At 40.6% G+C, this 20,274-nt stretch overlaps 1 protein-coding gene across 2 annotated transcripts in view; it reads right to left on the bottom strand.

Moving 5' to 3' along the window:
• Nucleotides 1–20,043, bottom strand: part of zgc:109889 (uncharacterized protein LOC553542 homolog) — a 30,100-nt gene extending 10,057 nt beyond the window's left edge. The window contains exons 1-3 of one of the 2 annotated variants that reach the window (XM_034164745.1): nucleotides 19,797–20,043; nucleotides 1,613–1,759; nucleotides 598–732 (exon numbers count right to left, since the gene is read on the bottom strand). In XM_034164745.1, the coding sequence (XP_034020636.1) occupies nucleotides 598–732; nucleotides 1,613–1,745 (268 nt within the window). In that variant the 5' untranslated portion in view covers nucleotides 1,746–1,759; nucleotides 19,797–20,043. The remainder of the gene's footprint in view (nucleotides 1–597; nucleotides 733–1,612; nucleotides 1,760–19,796) is intronic. The other variant, XM_034164746.1, reaches the window with a different exon arrangement.
• Nucleotides 20,044–20,274: the final 231 nt, after the last annotated feature.

The following is a 20,274-nucleotide window of genomic DNA, read 5'->3' as shown; positions in this document are numbered from 1 at the left end:
GACTCTGCAGAATAAGAGACTGCAGACAAAAAGTCAAACAGTGGAGAGGAAAGATGGAGGAAAAGAACGGGAGGAAATAAAGGGTGGGATGAAGGAAAGAGGGCAAAGAGAGGAGTGGAATTAAAGCAGAGTGCAAAAATAAAAAGGATAAATTCATCACAGTTCTGAAGTTAGGACCAAATATCCTTATCGCCCCCTAGTGGAAGGCTGCATTAAAGAGCATAATTCTGCCTCTTCAATATGATGAGGAGATGCAGGATCTGTTACATTAAAGTTCAGTTTGAGCCTGAGGGGCCACCGTACCTGGATCTGAAATCATCCATCAGTAATTGAATCATCAATTACTGTTATTAATAGAACCAAAGTCACAGCAAACAGCAATAATCCAATACCATAGTGATGGTAAACTGATACCGTGACCTGGATTTGGATACCAGTATGATGAACACATAGTTTCCAGAGAGCCTCACCAAACACCACGGCAGGACATCCTAGCTGGTCGAAAATGTTGTGTTCTTCAACTATTATCTGGTCATTTTAACACAACAAAAACTAAAAGTGAGTCCTTGGTGCCTTGTGGGCTGATGTTCCGCTTACCTTCCTCCACAGTGGAGTCCAGCTGAGTGACTTTCACAGCCAGCTGGTCCACTCTCTCCTGCAGGCTGCTCATTCTCAAGTAGAAGCTGTTAGCTTCGTTGAACAGCTCGCCAAAAATGTCCTCTGCATGGCGACCTGCACAGACACAAACACATGGAGTTTAGCAGATTGTCGGTGGCTCACAGGTCAGGATCAGCCAATATTATAACAAAACTCCACCTGTATCACGTAACCTTCCTCAACTATATTTTTATTCAGTTTTTGGTACATACGTTTACATACTTTTCAAATGCTCAGTACAGGTATTCGTCTACATCACAATGAAGTCGTAACAGTTCAAAAAAATATCGCTGAGATTTGCAAATGTTTCAGAAAGAATGTCGACAAACCACAAACTATTCACATTATCCACAACTTTGTTGCAAGATGATGGTGTTAAAAGCAGACAAAACTGACAGGACATGTAAGGTACTGCGTTTGATGTCATAAATTGTCATGACATCTAGAATTACTACACAACAACTGGATCTTTTTTGTTACATGTGTGATAGTTTGTAGAACCAAAAGTCAATTCTTTATCATAAAAATAATCAATTATAAATAATTCTTGGTTTCTGAAAACATTTTTAACTTCCCTAATATGACCATTTCCTGTTTTCCCTTTTTATTTGCACTAAAATAATTCAGCCTTTATAGCCTGGATAAATTATATAAATTAACTCTTAAATGCTTTAAATTCATCCTACAGCAACAACATAGTTATTTAAATTGCTTTTAAACCACTGGTTTGAAACCAGAAGAGCCATTAATTACGACTGTAATTGTAAAACATCATCAGCATACAGTGGAATCTTTCAGTTTTAAACCATACGCCTTAAAAAACCAACAGTCTGTCGGTTTTTGTTTTAACGAATAAACTCCACTCATTTGGTTATCATGAATTAGCTTTAAGAGCAGGAAACAGTGACCTGTCTTGTTGCATGGATGCTCATTAAAACCACGCCCATTGACTCACTCAGACTGCCCAGCTGTTTGATGATGGAAGCCAAGGTGCTGTTGGTGACGCATTCCAGCTCGCTGGTCACCCCGTCCGGCAACGCCCCACGGCACAAGTGCCTGGGCTCGATGTTCCTCTTCACCAGCGGCATTGTGGTCTATGCCTGAGAGACCACAGATGGAAAAGTTATCATCACAACTGCAAATAAAAGTGACACCACCTCTGAAAAGAGAATAAGTGTGCAACTTTTAGATCAAAGTAAAGTGATTTTGGTCAAACTTTATGGCACGTGCAGGCTTTAGCGTGAACTCAGCAGTCACTCTGATTTGAACTGTGCACCATATGGGTCCAAAAGTGCAGCTTTTTGATTTAAATGAGGACATGCAGATTAATATGTGCAATATTTGGATTTTTGCACATTTTCTTTAAATGAGATGTGCAACTTTTTGGTTTGACAGAGACACTTATTAAGTTTAAATGGTGATGCTTCCTGCCGTCTCCCTATGGAGGTCTATCAGGTGCATCCCATTGCAAGGAGGCCCTGGGGAATACCAGGACACTCTGGAGGGATTATATCTTTCCAGCTGTTTTGGGAACCCTCCAGAAAATGATTGAGGGCCTGAAATGGCAGAAAATGAATAAATAAATATATTTAGCATTATACGCCAAGTCAGCATTCCACTGCGCGCAGTGCATTCTGGTCCACGGTGACCCAAAACAACTGATAATGATGAAACAAGACATAAATATATAAAGTGACATACACCAATCAGCCGTAACACTGTGACCACCTGCCTAATATTGTGTTGTTTTGGCTGCTTAATAAAACATACACGCTCCTCTTCCTCCTCAGGAGCACCAGGAGCTGCTCTTCATCTATTACTTGTCTCATCTGTCTGACCCTCCCCACCTCTGTTTCACAAAATCCCCACTTTCTCCGACATATTCTCACTCCTTATCTTCCGCCTGTGCCTGGTTCCATGAATAAATCAGTACGAGTGAGTGTCTCCTCTGCCAGGTCCCAGGTGCCCAACACGGAGAGGGTAATCCCTGTCTTTGTTGTCTCAACTCAGAGTGTGGCTTTGTAACTGAGGATGTGTTCATTGAAAGATAACAGAGGATTCTGGAAAAGTGATACCAGATTGTTTACAGCACCATCCATGGAAGGAGAAAGAGTTTCACTCTCAATTCCACCATAAAAACAGAACTTCTCCTACCAGGGGCAAAGGTGTAATGGCATTTCCTGACCACCAGATGGTAGCACTACCCATTTATTGGAATGAAATATGTAGGACATTTCTCTGTGGATGATCCAGCACGCTGGTGCCTCAGTGTCCAGGACTTTAGCGTTTGGGGAAAACTAATAACATGCATGCATTTCCTCTGGGAGCCGCTTGGTTTTGCGTTGCTGCCAAACGAGGTGGATCTGTATGTTTAATTGGCACAGGTTTTACGCCGGACGTCCCCTTTCTGATGCAACTCCACATTACATAGAGAAGCGTGTGGAGATATGACCATATTACACTGTGAAACAAGAAAGGTTTATGTATGAGCATTTCTGAAGCCGTCTGTCACTGACGAGCATGGCTGCAACTAATTAATTAATCCAGCAGGTGACAGACATTCAACAGGATATTACATCGATGAGATAAACTTTACTGATCCCACAGTGGGGAAACTCACTTCTTGCTGCAGCAAGACTCGTACAGTCGTAAGAAAATAATATAATTACATTAAAGAAAGGTGACTAACGTATATTGAAATGTTTGCTGGTGGGTGCAAAATACCAATGTGAACAGATTATGTGAAAAATAGAATATAAGTGTTTATACATATATGTATAAATGGTAAATGGACTGCATTTATATAGTGCTTTTCCATCTGCATCGGATGCTCAAAGCACTTTACAATTATTCCTCACATTCACCCATTCACACAAACGCACACCAATATCAGGGTGCTGCCATGCAAGGCACTCACGACACACCAGGAGCAACTCAGGGATTAAGGACCTTCCCCAAGGGCCCTTAGTGATTTTCTGGTCAGGCTGGGGTTTGAACAGAGGATCCTCTGGTCTCAAGCCCAATGCTTGACCACTAAACCACCAACCATCACATGCTCATGTATAAGTATGTACGTATAAATATGGTAAAATTATTGCACAGGATGAATTGCACAGTTGTGCATGTAATAAAGCACAAAAGGTGGTGGAAGATGTAGTTAATAATGGAAAATCAGCAGGTGGTTATGTTGCTAAAAATTGTGAGGTATTATACAGTCTGACTGCAGTTGGAATGAATGACTGTGGGAGCTGCTTAAGTAGTATAGTCTCATATATAGTATAGTATATATATATAGTAGTATAGTCCATAGTCTCATTTTAAGGGTGAGAGGGGTTGTCCATAATTGATGTCCGTTTAACTAACATCCTCCTCTCACCTACCACCCCTATGAGGTCCAGATTACATTCCAGGACTGAGCCAACCATTCTGACTAATCTATTGAGTCTCTTCCTGTCCCTCTCTGAACTTGTACAGCTCCAGCAGACCACAGAGTAAATTATGGCAGATGCCACCACAGAGTCATAAAAGATTTTCAGCAGTGTCCTGCACACAGCAATGGACCTCAGTCTCCTTAACAGGTGAAGATGACCTTGGTCCTTCTTGTATGGGACATCTGTGTTGTGTGTCCAGTCCAGTGTGTTGTTAAGGTGAACACCCAGGTATTTTTACTTCTCCACAATCTCTATGTGTCAAATCTGTTAAAAAAATTCAGCTCATTTGCCAAGTCCTGGTCTCCAAATACTGAGCCCCTCCCACTATCCTTAGAGTGAACTGAGATGGTTTTCAGACCTCTATAGACTTCTCCGATGTTGCTTCCTGCAATGTGCTCAATTCAATTCAATTTACTTCGTTTATATAGTGCCAAATCACAACAAAGCCACCTCAAGGCGCTTCACACAAGTAAGATCAAACTTTACCAACCCCTGAAACAGGAACACAGGCGACAGTAGTAAAGAAAAACTCCCTCTGATGATGCTGAGGAAGAAACCTCAAGCAGACCAGACTCAAAGGGGTGACCCACTGCTTGGGCCATGCTACCAAAAACTGGAGGTGCTCCTCCAGTTGCCTCCTGTAGCGGTCTTTGCCTGTCCGTATCCCCCTCTTCAGCTTCTTCTGCACCTTTCTCAGCTCCTCCTTGTCCCCAGATCTAAAAACCCCCGTCTTCACATTAAGCAGGGCCTTTAATTCAGAGGTAACCCAGGGTTTATTGCTGGGGACACATTGTATTCCACGCAGAAATTAGTGTAGTCCGTGATGCAGGTACTCAGGTTATTGACGTCCTCTTCGTGAGGTTCACAATGCACACCCCAGTCTGGTGTGAAAGTAGGCAAAACAAAAGTGTTTTTAACTGATCTCCTGCATTAAAAATTTTCCATATATGAGAGAGTTTGTCCTCATTATCCAACCCTTTAATATGTTAAGTTCCACAGTGATAACACTTACTGGTGTTGAATTATTTTGTTCAGAAATAAGAGCAGATGGACTCTCATCTTTTCCCTCACTACATTCTAGAGGCTACATGTCCAGGTCAGAATATAAACCAAACCAATGTTCTGTAAACAAATAAAGCCTCATAATGACACCTACGAGCTTTACAATTTAAGATATCTGCATACTTTTTTGGCTCAAAAATCACCAAATGGAAGATGAAATTAAAATGACAAGGAGGAGAAAGAAGAAAAAGCGTGCTGTGGAGCCACGGGAACATTGTCATGGCAACTCAGCTTGGCTGCTACGAATCTGCTCAAATGTGGAATTCAGCACAACTCCGAAAATAGTATGAAAGAGAGATGGACAGAACAGGGTGAAGGAGGGAAGCAGAAAGAGGAGAGAGAGGATTGATGGGCATCCCTGTGACTTTGGCATTGGTTTTGAATGATGTCTCCTTCATAACCGTTCAACAACGGGTCAGCGTCATCAGTCCATCACATTGTTTTGTTGTCCAAGTGTTACTTCAACGCCAGCAGTATGTTGCTAACAGCGTAACAGACTACGACCTCGGCTACAACGAGGTGACACACTGTGGCTGAGAAAACCGCCGCAGTTGGAAGACTCCAACGATCACGAGTCAGAGGTTTCCGTCGTGCTGTCGGCCGTGACTATCATCTACAGCTACGTAAACAACTCAAGGTTACTCAGCTATCGTCAGTGATGAGTTACAGTAAGTAAGACGACCGGACGTAACTAAAATACTTAGCAAAGATGTCCTACTCTGATTAATTTGTGGGAACTGAGCTAACAGACACCCGCTGACGATGAAACCAAAGCAAACAGACTAAAAACTATCCAAAGTTCACGTCCTCTGCCTGAACCGTCGTCCCTGTTTAGTTCTGAGGACTGTGGGTGTGATTACAGCTGTAATCAGCTCAGACTTTATCCTCCTGATCCAAAGGAACAATGACTTGCTGCACCCAAACGTGTCCCCAGGGGGAGCACCAATACGACCAAGTTTGGAGCTAAACCGCCAACAGAGACACAGCTACCCACATCAGGACTGCAGGGACAAAAGAATCAAAAAACAGAGCTGTGTGGGTTTTAAACGTGCGTAGCTTCACGTGCACACTGTGCGTGTGCACGAGACAGTCGGTATTAATTAATGTAACAACAACCAAACGAGGTGAACCAGGCGCAGGTCAGCTAATGTTGTTACTGCCCATCTGCTCCATGACCAATACTGAAATATACTCACAGCTCTCTGACCGCGCTAAGACACACTCACAGCAACCTGCACCCCCCCACCCCCCGCTATAATCATGGCTAATTAGCTTTCTACACTAACTCATGGAAATGTCAGGTGCTGATGCTTCATAATGATATAATTGGATCATATACCGAGTACGATGAAGTTACCACGGACACGAGGCTTTGTCACCGTGCATCGACGTCCACACGGAATTGGACAAAGACGATAATTTCACCTGCTGTATGTCCAATTTAACTGACATTTTGAGGAGCTTAAATGGATGACGGTGTCAAGCTCATTTAAAGTGGGACAGTTGTCATTTTGGGGTTTGTTGCTGCACACGTTTAATTTCAGATGTGTCATTAAAGCAAGCCATCACCAGGTTGAAAATAAAACTAAACAACATAAAAACTGACATGTACATTCTGAAAAGGACAAAGAGGCCTGGAAGACCAGTGAGGAAGACTGGAGTGGACAACAGAAGAACTGCTTCCCTACTGTGGAAAAACAAACAAACATCACAACTGTTTGTCAGCTCAAGAACACCCTGCAAGACGTGGTTGCATCTGTGTCAGAATTAGTAATGACAAAAAGACTTCACCTGGAGAAACAGAGCATTTGTCACAAATTAAATTACATTTACTGATTAACTTCTGACAAAAGCAAGACGACTGACTCCTCTTAAATATACAGAGCTCTATTAGCCAATCACAGCCAGGGAAAGAGGTCAAACCGTGTCACGTCTCCTGACCTAAATTATGTAGAATATCTCAAAAGTATATTCCTAACTTTAAAAGATCTAAAAACTATATATTTCATGATTTATGAGCATTTCTAGAGGGGTCAGTTCCTAACAGGTGCCATAAAAAACTCTGACCTGATTATTATTAGATGTTATTATCATATCTTTGAAATTGAAGACAGAAAATCTGACATACTTACTGTAGGTAGTACTGCAGCATTTAAAGAAACTGTTTCTTCGCCTTGTTAAAATTGTACTTTTTCCCCCTCACTGTAAATATTTTACAGGCTAATTAGCACAGGCAGAGGAAGACGTTACCAACAGTAACGCAGGAAGACGGAGGTCAAATTAAAGGGGGGTCAGTAGGTCACCTGCTCATGCTGGTCAGCAACACAAAACACTCATCCTACATCATTGAGGCATTTTTATCATTAAAAATGTTAACTTAACTTATATTTGCATAATCACTGTTTGTATTCATGTTATGACATTTTTAGGCCAATTTCCGTTTACAAAAACAAACTGAAAAAATGCAGAAAGAGGCAGGATGGGAGACTCGGGGAAAAGCAAGAAATTTGTTATATAAAACCTGAACTTTTTTAATATTAGGCACCATTTGGGTGAGTTTTTCAGAAACAGATAAAGCAACAAGGATGGAAAAGTCTTATTGTGATTGGCGGTTGATCAAAGCGCCTGATGCGTGTGGTTAAATGGTGGCTGTGATTTTGGGAAATAATCCTGGACAGTGTGCACGCAGCTGTGAAAAGACGTGAGCGCGCCAACTCACTGAAACCGACCTAATGTTTTCTAACCAAATCAGGTTTCTGCTGTTTCTGCTGTGCAGCGCTCAAAGCGCTCTGCTGGTTTGATGGTCAAAATGTCAGCTGACAAACGAGCACAACCACCAGGAACAAACGCCACCGCATCGCTGTGATGTTAGAAATTAAATTTCAACTGGCAGCCTCACGTTCAGACGGCGTCTGCAGCCTCCTTTCTCCTCCTCCATCCTACACACCCCCTGCCTCCCCCCTCCCTCTTTGATGTCTGTATCTGCTGCTGCTTTTGGGTGAGGAGTCGCTGCACCAAATGATCACATGTATGACGGCGCTTTGTTGCCCATTTTCTCACTAATCCCGCCTAAAAACAAATGAAGCACAACAGTGTGAGGAGTCAAGGGCTGTGGATTTTCTGCTCGCCTCGATTTTAATTTGTCAGAGGAGCTGCAGCAGCAGCAGCAGACTTTGAACTTGTCATCATGGTTTCGTTGGAAGCATTTTCATCCCTGGGTGAGAAAACGAGCTGTCTGACCACGACAGAATGAATGAAGTGTTGAAATTCTGCAAGTCATCCGAGCACCTGGTGTGAGGCAGAATGCCTACCAAGAACCCGCTCTCTGAATTCAAAACCACCCACAACCCACGTCTCCATCCACGCATCACGGCCTGCATCAGAAGGGCAAAAAAGGCGCATGCAGATCCGTGCAGGATGCTCTGTGGGGACTCCGAGTAAAAAATTTCCAAGAGTTTCTATTGTGCAAAATAATATTAAATCTGCCGTTTACAGATAGATTTGTTTTCCCAAATCATTATCACATTTATTTCAATCTTTTATCTCAATAATGATAAATGAATGAATCTTTTATTTTATACATCTTTTGTTGTTGTTGTTTCTGGCAGATGTCAGGGTGTCCAGTCAACCTGTCTTTTCTTGAAAATTTAACTCCACACACCCCTGAGGAATCAGATTATTACAAAAGAAGAACAAGCCACTTGTGGTCTTACAACACGTGTTTGATTAATCGCTTTGAGCTACACACGTCCATGCTAGGTTTAAGACAGAGTGGCGTTACAGCGGACAGGTCTGCTTTGTGACGCGGTCAGTAAACAGGTCAGCCACAGACGCTCCATTCTGTGTGCGCTGTGAACCCTCCGCATGCCCCTCAGCGACCTCGACATTCACAATTAAATGTGTCACCTCAGCGCGATCGCAGCAAGTCATCCAGAGGAATCATGTGACCTGACAGAGCCGCACACATTCAGAGGAAGCTGGGTCTGCCGGCCTGGAGCTTACAGACAGTGAGGCCGAAGCAGGAAAACACAGGCCAGATTAAAGCAGAGCTGGGTCAGGATCAAAGTGTAAACAGGAGACAGGACTGAGGTTAGCATGGAAACGATGAAGCTACAAACCAGATCAGGAATAAATCATCAGTTCCTTTATTTAAAGGGGGAGTATAATTATGAGATAATATGGCTCATCAGGCGTCTTAACAACAGGTGTTAAAGTATGAAGCCAAAAAGTGGGTGTGTGACATGAACTCAGATGCACTCAGTGGGTGTGTCTCACAGCATACACAGCAGGCCAAATATGGACTTCTGTGACATATGTAACAGACATCTAACATAAGCTGCTTCGGGTGTATATTTTGTTGACACACACTGAAGTGCAGGATTTTGAAACTCCAGCCATATTAAAATGTAAAAAGATGATCAAAACTGATCTGGCATCATATGATGACATCAAGTCACATCTTTCCCGGCCTCTAGGAAGCAACCATCTATCTGCTGCCACCACGAGAAATCTGGGTGTGTCTTTGGTCAGGCCAACGAGAACCCCCGCCATGCCAGAACTATTTTGTTCATAAAGCCAACAAGGAGCACCGACTATTCATTCATTTGGATGTCGATCATTTCAGTGAATCTGCAGCGTTTTGATGCTGGTATTCTCTCTCACAAACTATTTTCCATGAAGGAACAGTTATTTTAGTGTGATTGACAGCACACTAATCGCTTATTATTCTTATTTATTGTTATTATTGGCAGTCAGCTGACATCAGTGTGTAGTTAAAAACTCCTGATGCTGTCTGCATCAATTACAGTTACAATTAGTAATCAGACCATTCAGCATAAGACATCAGAATCTGACATCTACTTCACAGATTTTGACTCCTAATAATAAAAGTTAGAATCACCGGCCTCACCAAACAGTTTATTTCTGCACTGCAGATGTTCTTTGTTTTGTTCATGAAACACTCTCACACATTATGCAATACATTGGTGCTGTTAAAGCTACTAATTTTAAGTCTTGTATCACACCTGACATCTGTGCTGCCTTGCGGACTGTGGCAGGATGACATCAGTAATGAGCACATCACTTAACTTTAATGCTCACATTTGGAGTGGTTTATTTTATGTTCCCCCCAGCGAGTGTCAGCAGGCCTAAAAATAATTCAAGATTAAACACCACTTTTCCTCTTGCAGAAGCCTTAAACTGTTGAATTTGGAATTATCACTGTTTGCACTCTTGACTGTTTATCTTGCCTTAAGGTGGCCCTTTAACACATTATTATTATTCCAACTTTGGTTCCCTGACATACTTCTTATCACATAATTAAAGTGACAAAACCATAAAGTGGGATAACAACATGCCATCTGCTTCTGAATATTTCGCCTCATTATCAGGCAGCGTTTTCTCATCATTAGAAGTAAAGTAAAGTAGCTCTTCTAAGATTGCGTTAAGTTATTATTCAAAACGTGTAATACACATTACATTCTGCAATTTTAATATTGCAATAATATTAAATATAACACCATAATCACAATTTTTGTTCCTCACACTGAGAAAATGTGAATCAATAAGGTGGTGGGTATTTTTTTCCATATAAATCTGCATTAAGTTCTGTGTATTAGAACAACTGTCTTCAGTTAAACATCACAGAGGCGTCCCTGCCCTGTCCAGGATAACTGAAGCCACACGCCTTTGATTTTTTTTTTTTTTTTTGCGTTCCAATGAAATCCTGCTGCAGGAAGTGAAGAACTGAAAGTTCAGTGAAATCGAAGCCGTCTGCTGAGCATCCAGTCAGAAAATGCTTACAACATGGCATCTTCACCTTCTGTGGACCGGCTGGTCATCACTCCCACCCTACACGAGCTAGTGTTTCAGAAAACGGGCCTCGAACTGATGCATTACGACTTCTGATCCACTACAACTCACTTGCAACGTCGCCAAACTTTATTAATACTATTGTTTATTTTGCAAAGTGCGTTAAATGTCGTATGTTAAACCATATTGGTGACCGTTCACAACAGGTTCCAGTGAAAAAATTTTTAAAAGCATCATGGTGTCACTGTTGTCATGCCAACCATGGAAGCATTCTCCCATGGTCCAGGGCCTGTGGCCCGACGTGGATGTTCAGGGTCAGTCCTGCATCAACAGATTCACCAACAGAACCACCAGTAACACCTCAAACATTCCCCATCGCAACATTAGACAGGGTCAACCAAAGGTACTGACAACAAACCCCAAACCAGCTGAGTGAGTCTGAATGTGCCAGCCGTGAAAATATAACCAACAACAGACACAAAAAGAGAGAGTGAGACACTGACGAAAAAAAATTAAGCTGCACAGAATTTGAGTTAACTTAACTTCAGAGCCAATTATTTGGGTCGACTGGCCCAACAAAGTAAAATATTTTGGTTGAACCAACTTAAAACAAGAAGATCAACATAAAATTGATTGACATAATCTCAATTTTCGTCTACTTAAAATAACTTTGCTGATCTTGAAATCATGGGTTCAAAGGGCAAAAAAAACAAACAAAAAAAAAACAATAGTATTTTAGATTTTTTTCAGGATTCATATTTTTGGTTGGAGGCAGGAAACCAGAGATCTCAGATAAATTAACACATTAAAATATTTCACTGAGAAGGCAGAGCAAGAGTCACGAGAGAGCGACCGAGTCCAATCCATCACACTCAGACTCAGACTGAAGCGGATCTGTAAGTGGCCACATCACTCAGGCTGAGTGCACCCTGAAGACGCCACATCCTCACAGTTAATTCAAAGCATTAAACCACAACCACGCGCACGCAACATGTGTCTCATCCGGAGGCTCTGGAAGGACAGCTACATTGAAGGCTTCAAACGAGAGTCCAAAACCCAGGCTGGGGTTCAGTGAGAGAGCGTCTGAAATCACAGAAGAATAATGTGCCGTCTGTACTCAGACAGAGATGGTCCGGCTAACTTATGAAGTCCAAGATCCTCTGGGAAAAAAAACCCAACTAATTTCAGCCAACCTCTACAAATCTGGGGCCTCATGTACAAAAACTTGTGTGGATTTCCTACTGAAACGGTGTACGCTAAAACCACGAATCTGGCGCATGCAGAAATATATCCAGATGTGTCAAAGTGTGCGCACGCATGGATCCAAGCACGTTCCGTTTGTACATCCCACTGAACATGGAATTGAGCACACATGCAGATGTACTAAACTCCTCTCTTTCCACGCCCTATTTAAATATGCAAATCCATGTAAATATGCCCTGGGAGCTGGGATTCCCCTCTGTCCGATTACTTCACATGAACACAGAAAAGAAATTATACCAAGTGTCAGCTACAGATGACTGGAAATGAAGTGGAGACATACAGGATAGTTTGTTTGGTACCCTGTCAAACAGAATAAACAAATGGAAATAAAGTTAATGGGAGCATGTGTGCACATGTGTGTGAGGCTGTAAACGCTGTGGGCTCAGAGCAGCGCACACACACTGAAGTTAAAAATAAATAAGATGTGCCACAGCTGATAGTGTGTGACAACTTGTTTATTGACAAATACTGAACACAGGGAGACAAGCAGGGGCCTGTTAAGATCTGCAGCTCTAGTTTCACCATCAAGCGAAACAAAAATACATTAATAACAACAACATACATATTTGAATGCACACATGCCCATTTCGTTCGGAACAATTACACAAATAAACTACTTCCTCACCAAGCAGCCACCCATCACGCACCATGCCAGCCTCTAGCCTGTTCCCAACCTGGTGCATCAGTGCATCACATATGATTTGAACACTGATGGAATGAACATATTTCCTACTAACAAATTAATCATGTGATGGCACCTTCATAGCAATATGTGTGCAGTCAGTAGCTCTAATTACATTAGGGAAACTGGCTCTCACTGCAAATTGTGCTTTAATGTTGAAATGTGATGTACCTGGATGACATTTGGATGATTGCGTTCCACACAGCTGGCATGGCTCGACTCAAGGTTGACTGGCACACTCCTGACTGATCAGCTAGTTCCCGCTGGAATGCCCCTGTTGCCAGGAACCCCAGCATGGTCAGCACCTGTGTGTGCATAGACAACCCCTGGCTCCTCACTGCATTGCGCTGTGGGCCAGCAGTAGTTCTGCACACAACTCCAGTAACACTGGCCTTGGTACATGAAATTGGCTTATGAGCCAATTATCATGAATTGCAAGTAAATCCTCGCCTTCTTTGAATACACGCTCTCACTGAATTGCACCATTTGCAAAGTCCTCTAACAACGCTAACACAACCATCGTTAATGCTGCTGTCTTCATCACTTTCCGCATGCATTTATATCCACCCATATAATTGCAAACATGTGGGTGTGTTAATTGTTCATCAGTGTGTCTCTGGTGTGCACATCACTCTGATGACTTCTTGCTTTCACACCATTAACAGTTTCCCAGCATCTAACAGGTATCTCCATTGGAGGAGAGGAATACAAAGTAAGTCTATATGCCGATGATGTACTTGTCACATTGTCTGAACCAGCCACTGGTCTACCTATTTTAATGGACATGCTGGAAACATATGGGAAATATTCAGGTTATGTTCTCAACACAAATAAAACACAGGTTATGACATTTAATTTTGCTCCCACACAGGAACTTAAAACAAAATATACGCTCAACTGGCATTCTACCTAAATTAAATACTTAGGAGTATATTTGACTAAAGATCTGTCTCAGCTATTCCAAAGTAATTATAATAATGTTAGTAAAAAAATATATGAGGATCTTAATAGATGGAGTCTCGTCCCTCTTGACTTTGGCAATAGAATTAGAACAGTTAAGATGAACATCTTGCCCAGATTACTTTATCTTTTTTTGTCACTTCCTATAGACATCCCTACAAAACAATTCAGAGAATGGAATAGGCACATTTCATTATTTGTATGGAACAATAAGAGGCCAAGGGTGAAGTTTTCCACACTCCAGTTATCAAGGGAGCAGGGGGGCATGGCGCTCCCATCCTTAAAGGATTATTAAATATCAGCTCAGCTAAGGCCACTTGTTTGTCTATGCAACCCATCTTATAAAGCTAAATGGAAAGACATAGAGACATCTTTAACAGATGTCCCATTACAATCATTAATAGGTTGTACTGACAAGGATAAGGCAAGACCACAGATAGAGAGTGACTGGGTGAACCTATCATTGAAGATATGGTTTGAAACTGTTCAACGCTATCAGCTCCAGAGGGAGATAAAACTACTCAGTTGGCCTGCTTATGACCCTGACTATAAGCCATCATTGTATGATTTCAGATACAAACAATGGGTTTATCGTGGTATCACATCTCTATGTACAATAGTTAAAGACAGAACACCTCATAGTTTTGAACATTTATGTAAGGTCTATGGGTTGAGGAGACAGGATTTTTACAGATACTTACAAATCTCTGATTATTTCTGTAAAGAGGTTAGGGACTCTGACCAGAAAGAATGGTCTAAGGTTGTTCAGTTATTTGTTGATGCATATAACTGCAGGAGCAGTAAGGGACTGATAAGTAAACTGTACCATGCTGTCACATCTCTTAAGAAGGACTCCACAGAATATGTGAAGCAACGCTGGGAAAAAGAACTGGACATTGTAATAACAAAGGACATATGGGTGAACGCTTGGTTAACACAGTCAACTACTACTAATTCATTGGGGTGGAGAGACTTTTGCTGGAAGAATCTGATTCGCTTCTTTATAACCCCTAAGCAAAAAAGCAAACAGACAGACACTCAGCTGGGATGCTGGAGAGAATGTGGAGAAAACATGGCGGACCGTGCCCACATATTTTGGTTGTGCCCCCCATCCAGACTTACTGGAGGGAGGTGACGGAAGTTATTGTTAAGGTTTTGGGTTTAAGTGTGGATGTGACATTTCTTTATCTGTATTTATGTAATTTTTCTGAGGAATTGGACAAAGATGATGAGTATCTCCTAAAAATTCTGATGGCTGCAGGGAAGAAGGCAATCACTAAATATTGGCTTCAGAAAGACACCCCCACTGTGGGCACATTTGTTGGCATTGTAAAACATTTACACTTACTCAAACAGATGACCTATTCCTTACGGCTACAAAAAGAAATTGGAGAGAGAAGGTGGGGAAAATGGTCCGCTTACATGAATGACAGAATCAACAACATAGGTTAATCAGTTATGTACTGATCGTGATGTGCATTTACTTAATGACCTCAAGTTTTCATTTGTTTTGTTTGTTTTTTTCCCCTCTCTGTTTTTCTCAGTGTTCTTATTGTGACAAAAATACCTTAAATAAAAAGTTACAAAAAAAAAAAAAAAACAGTTTCCCAGCATCACCTCTATGTGTCACCAGAGGAACAACAGCTGTAGAAACGTGCGTACACCAGCCAGGAACTTGGTGTGGGACACCACACATTTCCACAGTCATTTCACTTTTGATACATCTGAACATTAGCGTGGAGAAGGACGTACGCCACGTTTTGTGCGTACACAGCCTTTATACTTGAGGCCCTGGGTTTTTTTGAGGAGATTCACCACATTCATATTTTGATGTTGATCTGGATCTGGATGTGGAAACTGAACAATTTTTAAAACTTGTTTTACATCCTTTTGAAAACTGCGTGATTTTTCTAGATTTCCACTAGACTGTATCGAGAGGTGAAACCCAGAACATTCTTATCTTTTTCGATTGTGAAATTGTTTGAAATCATTTGTAACATTTTATTAAACTGTTCAAAAATTGTTCTGCTCATCACTTCAAAACTTATCAAGAGGAAGAACCCCATTCATATTTGGTACTGACTGGGTTCCATATGAGGATCCTGGATTGCCCCCCACCTCTTTTTTTTTTTTATTACACAGACATTTCAATTATAATTGCTATTTCATCTTAGCTATACTACTTAGATGTAGCCTAGCACTAGTGTTGTATAAAGTACCGGAAAATCACACTTAAGTAAAAGTACAGATACCCATTAAAAGATGACTTTGGCAGAAGTTCAAGTCACTGATTGAAATGCTACTCAAGTAAAAGTCTTAAAGTATCTAGTATTTATTGTACTTAAGTATGACAAGTAATGTACAACTAAATGTACTCAAGTACTGAAAGTAAAGTACAAGTAAATGTTAATAATCAAAAACGGACAGATTTTTTTTCATGTAAAGTTTATCTAGGCTTGTAAATGACTGGTAGTATTAGTCAAAATACTGAAAATTGTGCACATCACACAAAAACACTTCAGAAACAACGTTTCAAAACCTAAACAAGAGTAGGCTACTCACTAGGTGTTCACAGGAAACAGTTATTTATTTCTATATGTATTTATTTATTTTCATTGTTACATGGTTTTAGCTTTTCTGTTTGGTTTCATCTGGTTCTTTTTGTCTCTTTCTCTAAAATTGTATTGTAACATTATTAGTCTATTATTATTGACTATTATTGTCTATTATGTAGACTATTATTGTTGTTGCTATAATATATGAATAAAAAAAAAAATTACAATTTGACTCTTTTACGACAACGAACGCTGAGCCATTAATTATACAGAAACAAATCAACACAAATGTGCTGATGTGAACAGCTTAATGCTAACTTTAACATTGAAAATGCCATAGACATGCTAACGCATTAGCATCGGTCTCGTTTTTAAGTTATAAAATACATCTATCAACTGTTTCAGAACACCATAACAGGTCGTTTAACATAAAAATATTAAAAATTACTGCTGTTCAGGGTTTAGTGGGGAAAAATTAGGATAAACTGAAATAAAACAATGAATCCATGAATTGTAGATCAAAGCACTGCTTCGACCTGCGAATCACTGCTTCGATTGGTTCAAGGTTCAAAAGAAAGCCGCGCTGTAGAAAAGTTGATTACAGACCTGCTGCAGGTCTGTAATCAATGTAGAGAAATGATCATTTTCCTAACAAACACCCCCCAAGTGCGCAACTGCAAAAAAGCCTACCGGACATACCTCATGACAAATCGGCCTGACTTCGTTGCAGTCACTAGTAATCAGTGGTGTCTCTGTGTGAAAACACGACTTTTTTCATGTGTGTGTGTTTTTTGTAATAAGTAACGGCATGGCGCATAGAAAATGTATCAGAGTAGAAGTATGCAATTAAGGTCAGAAATGTAATCAAGTAAAAGTGAAAGTAAGCTGAATTTAAAAAACTCAAGTAAAGTACAAAGTCTCCCAAAACATACTTAAGTACAGTAGTGAAGTATTTTTACTTTGTTACTATAAAACACTGCCTAGCACAGTCACTACAGGAGCTCTCCATGCTAGGAAATAATAAATTATTAAAAGTTTATCACTGCAAATCTGGATTGTATGGACGGTTATCATCAGAGAGAATCTGTCAATGGAATTAAAACCTCCTGTAGAAAAAGCCTCTTAAAAGCATAAACATGACCTTTTTGGCCTCAGCTGTGAGCACGCACAATGCTGCCCCTCCTTTATCTTTGCTGCACGAAGTGTGAGAGCTGCATATCATGTGTGCTTGTTTGGGACCTTCTTCACCCTCTTTCCTCGATGATTCTCTTACATAAGTTATGAGCACAAGCGGCTTCACACAAAGAAACTATTCTCTGAAGTCTGCTCATCCCGGCTGCAGGCCAGACGGGAAACAACTCCGCTGCTGCTGACCGCAGTGGGACTCAGCTCAGACTGAGTGAGTTCATTTGCAGATGACAGTGTTGTATTCTTCTCAAACCAACTGTTGCTTTTAGTGCTCAAAGTTTAAAGTCATTCCACTTCCTAGATTGTTGGAGTAAGCCTCGGCCTTCACACCAAATTTATCCCGTTAAACATTTGGTTTTGTGTCAGATTCCGCCATTCTTGCCTGTTGGACAAATGTGCAGAATCTCACAAAACGAACAAAAGTGAAGCCACACGTTTATGAATGTGCAGAGTTTCAACTCAGCATAATTATTTTTATTGATTCATTTACTGAACATTTTACAATTAATTCTCTGCACAATAACAGAAAATACTTGAAATGTTTTCTATTGAAATATAGCAATGAATCATTTTGGATTATTGTTTTGATTTCCTTTGATTTCCTTCTTAAAAAAAAAAAAAAAAATCAGGCTTGGGTAAATTTATGTTTTAATGTCATTGATCTGGATCACTGGATATTCATGACTGACTGATTTTGTGAATGATTGTTTTATATTTCATGATTGGCTGAAAAAGTTCTGATAAATTGATTGAATCATCCATCTTGCTACGCAAATGGAAGAAAAAAAAAAAGCTAGAATTTCCATCCTAATCCCAATAACTGTCAAAATGGAATAAACTATTCTATATTGTACAACTGAGCATTTTCCCAACTTCTGCAACCAAACAATTGTAAATCTGATAATTAGCCAATCACTATGGATCAATATGCAACAATATGCAACTGGCTTATCCTATTTTAAAGATAAATAGTTTCATCCTGGTTTGAGTGGTGGCCAAGTGGTTAGTGTGCTTGGTTTCAGTGCGGAAGGTTCCCGGGTCAAATCCCACCCCTGCCACATTTCTCCATGTAATGTAGAGTTGCATCAGAAAAGGCATCCGGCATAAAACCTGTGCCAAATCAACATGCAGAGCCACCTTGGATTTGTTGTGGTGACCCTGAGTGCAAAACAAGGAAGCAGCTGGAGGAACTCATTTACTTACTAGTTTCATTCAGTTTTGAGGAGATTACATCAAAATATTTTGAGTAAATGACTGAAATGTCAAAAGAAAAAGCAAAAAAGGTCCATTATGTTATTAAAAACAGAAGTTTAGAATCTACATCTGAATCTTGATCAAACTTCACTGATTCCATCTCATGGTAATGTCAATGATTTCACCAAGAGCTGTGACAATCAACCAAAAACATTTTGAGTAATGAGTTGAAATGTTTAAAAATTTCTGTTCTTTCTATGTAAAGGATGTTAAACTGCTTCCGAATACACATCTGGATCCTGATCAACACCAAAATTCCTTTGATTAGACCTCAGACCGATGATTTCAGTTTTGTCGAGATCATCTGAAAACACCTTTAAAAGAAATGCTGAAAATGTTTATCTCTGTACGCAAAGGAAATGAAACAAATAATTCACAATCCACATCCAAATCCCCAGTTTAACCTTAAATTGGGTTCTTCCTCTAAATGGAAGTGGAAAAATTCATCATATTGCTGAGAAATTTGGGGTATATTTACTAAAATACAAAAAAAACTGAAAAGTACCAGTGAGACAGCAACAGGCGGATTCACAATAATTAAACCACTTATGATTTTATTTTGTATTATTACAGAACGCAGGTGTTCAAAAGTGATATTGAAAAACAACATGAGGGAATACTGAATAAATTAAAAGCTGTTATCTTGGAGGGGAAGCAGAAGAGGCCTGTGTGAACGTTTTAGGCCTTTTTTTTTTTCCTTAAACCTGTTTTGTTTTTGTTTTATGGGGGTCTGGCACCGACTAATTCCTGCACACCTTCAGCCAGTTGGTGACATTCTGTCGCAGCCTGATCGACACACCTGATCAGCACAAAAACAACAACCGATCGATCACGAAGTGCGCCTTCAATTACTGAAGCGACAACAAACCGGCCCTCGTCGGTATGGGTTCACACTGCCAAACGATAAACCGATTTAAAACCCACTCACCTTCGTCTCCTCCCCGCCGTAACGCAATGGTTCGCTCCCCGCCGCCGCTCGCGCTCTGCGCTTCATTTCAGATCGTCCATGATCGCGGAGGAAGAGACACATGGATGGATGGACAGAGAAGGAGAAGGAGGAGAGGCCTCTGAAGTGAAGAAATCTGGGTCCCTGCTTCCAGAACGGATGCGTGGACTGGATTTCTCCCGTTTCCAAGGTAGCCGTCCGTCGACCTGAAGACAATCAAGCTGCAGTCAATTACAGGAAAACAGCTGGAAGTGTGCCCTTCAAAATAAAACTCAATAAATACAGCCACAATAGCAGTATCATTTTTTTAAAGATGACAAATAAAAATGAGCACTACCATTACTGGTACAAATAGCAACAATATTAGAAACAATTACTGCGAGATAGTCAATTTAAAATAACAAAAAATGTGCACCTGTTTAAATTTCACAACTGGTATGGTGGCCCTCAAGTGCAAAACATCCA

Source organism: Thalassophryne amazonica, chromosome 23 (genome assembly GCF_902500255.1).
Source record: "Thalassophryne amazonica chromosome 23, fThaAma1.1, whole genome shotgun sequence".
NCBI lineage: Eukaryota > Metazoa > Chordata > Actinopteri > Batrachoidiformes > Batrachoididae > Thalassophryne > Thalassophryne amazonica.
This window is presented reverse-complemented; position numbering and strand designations above follow the sequence as displayed.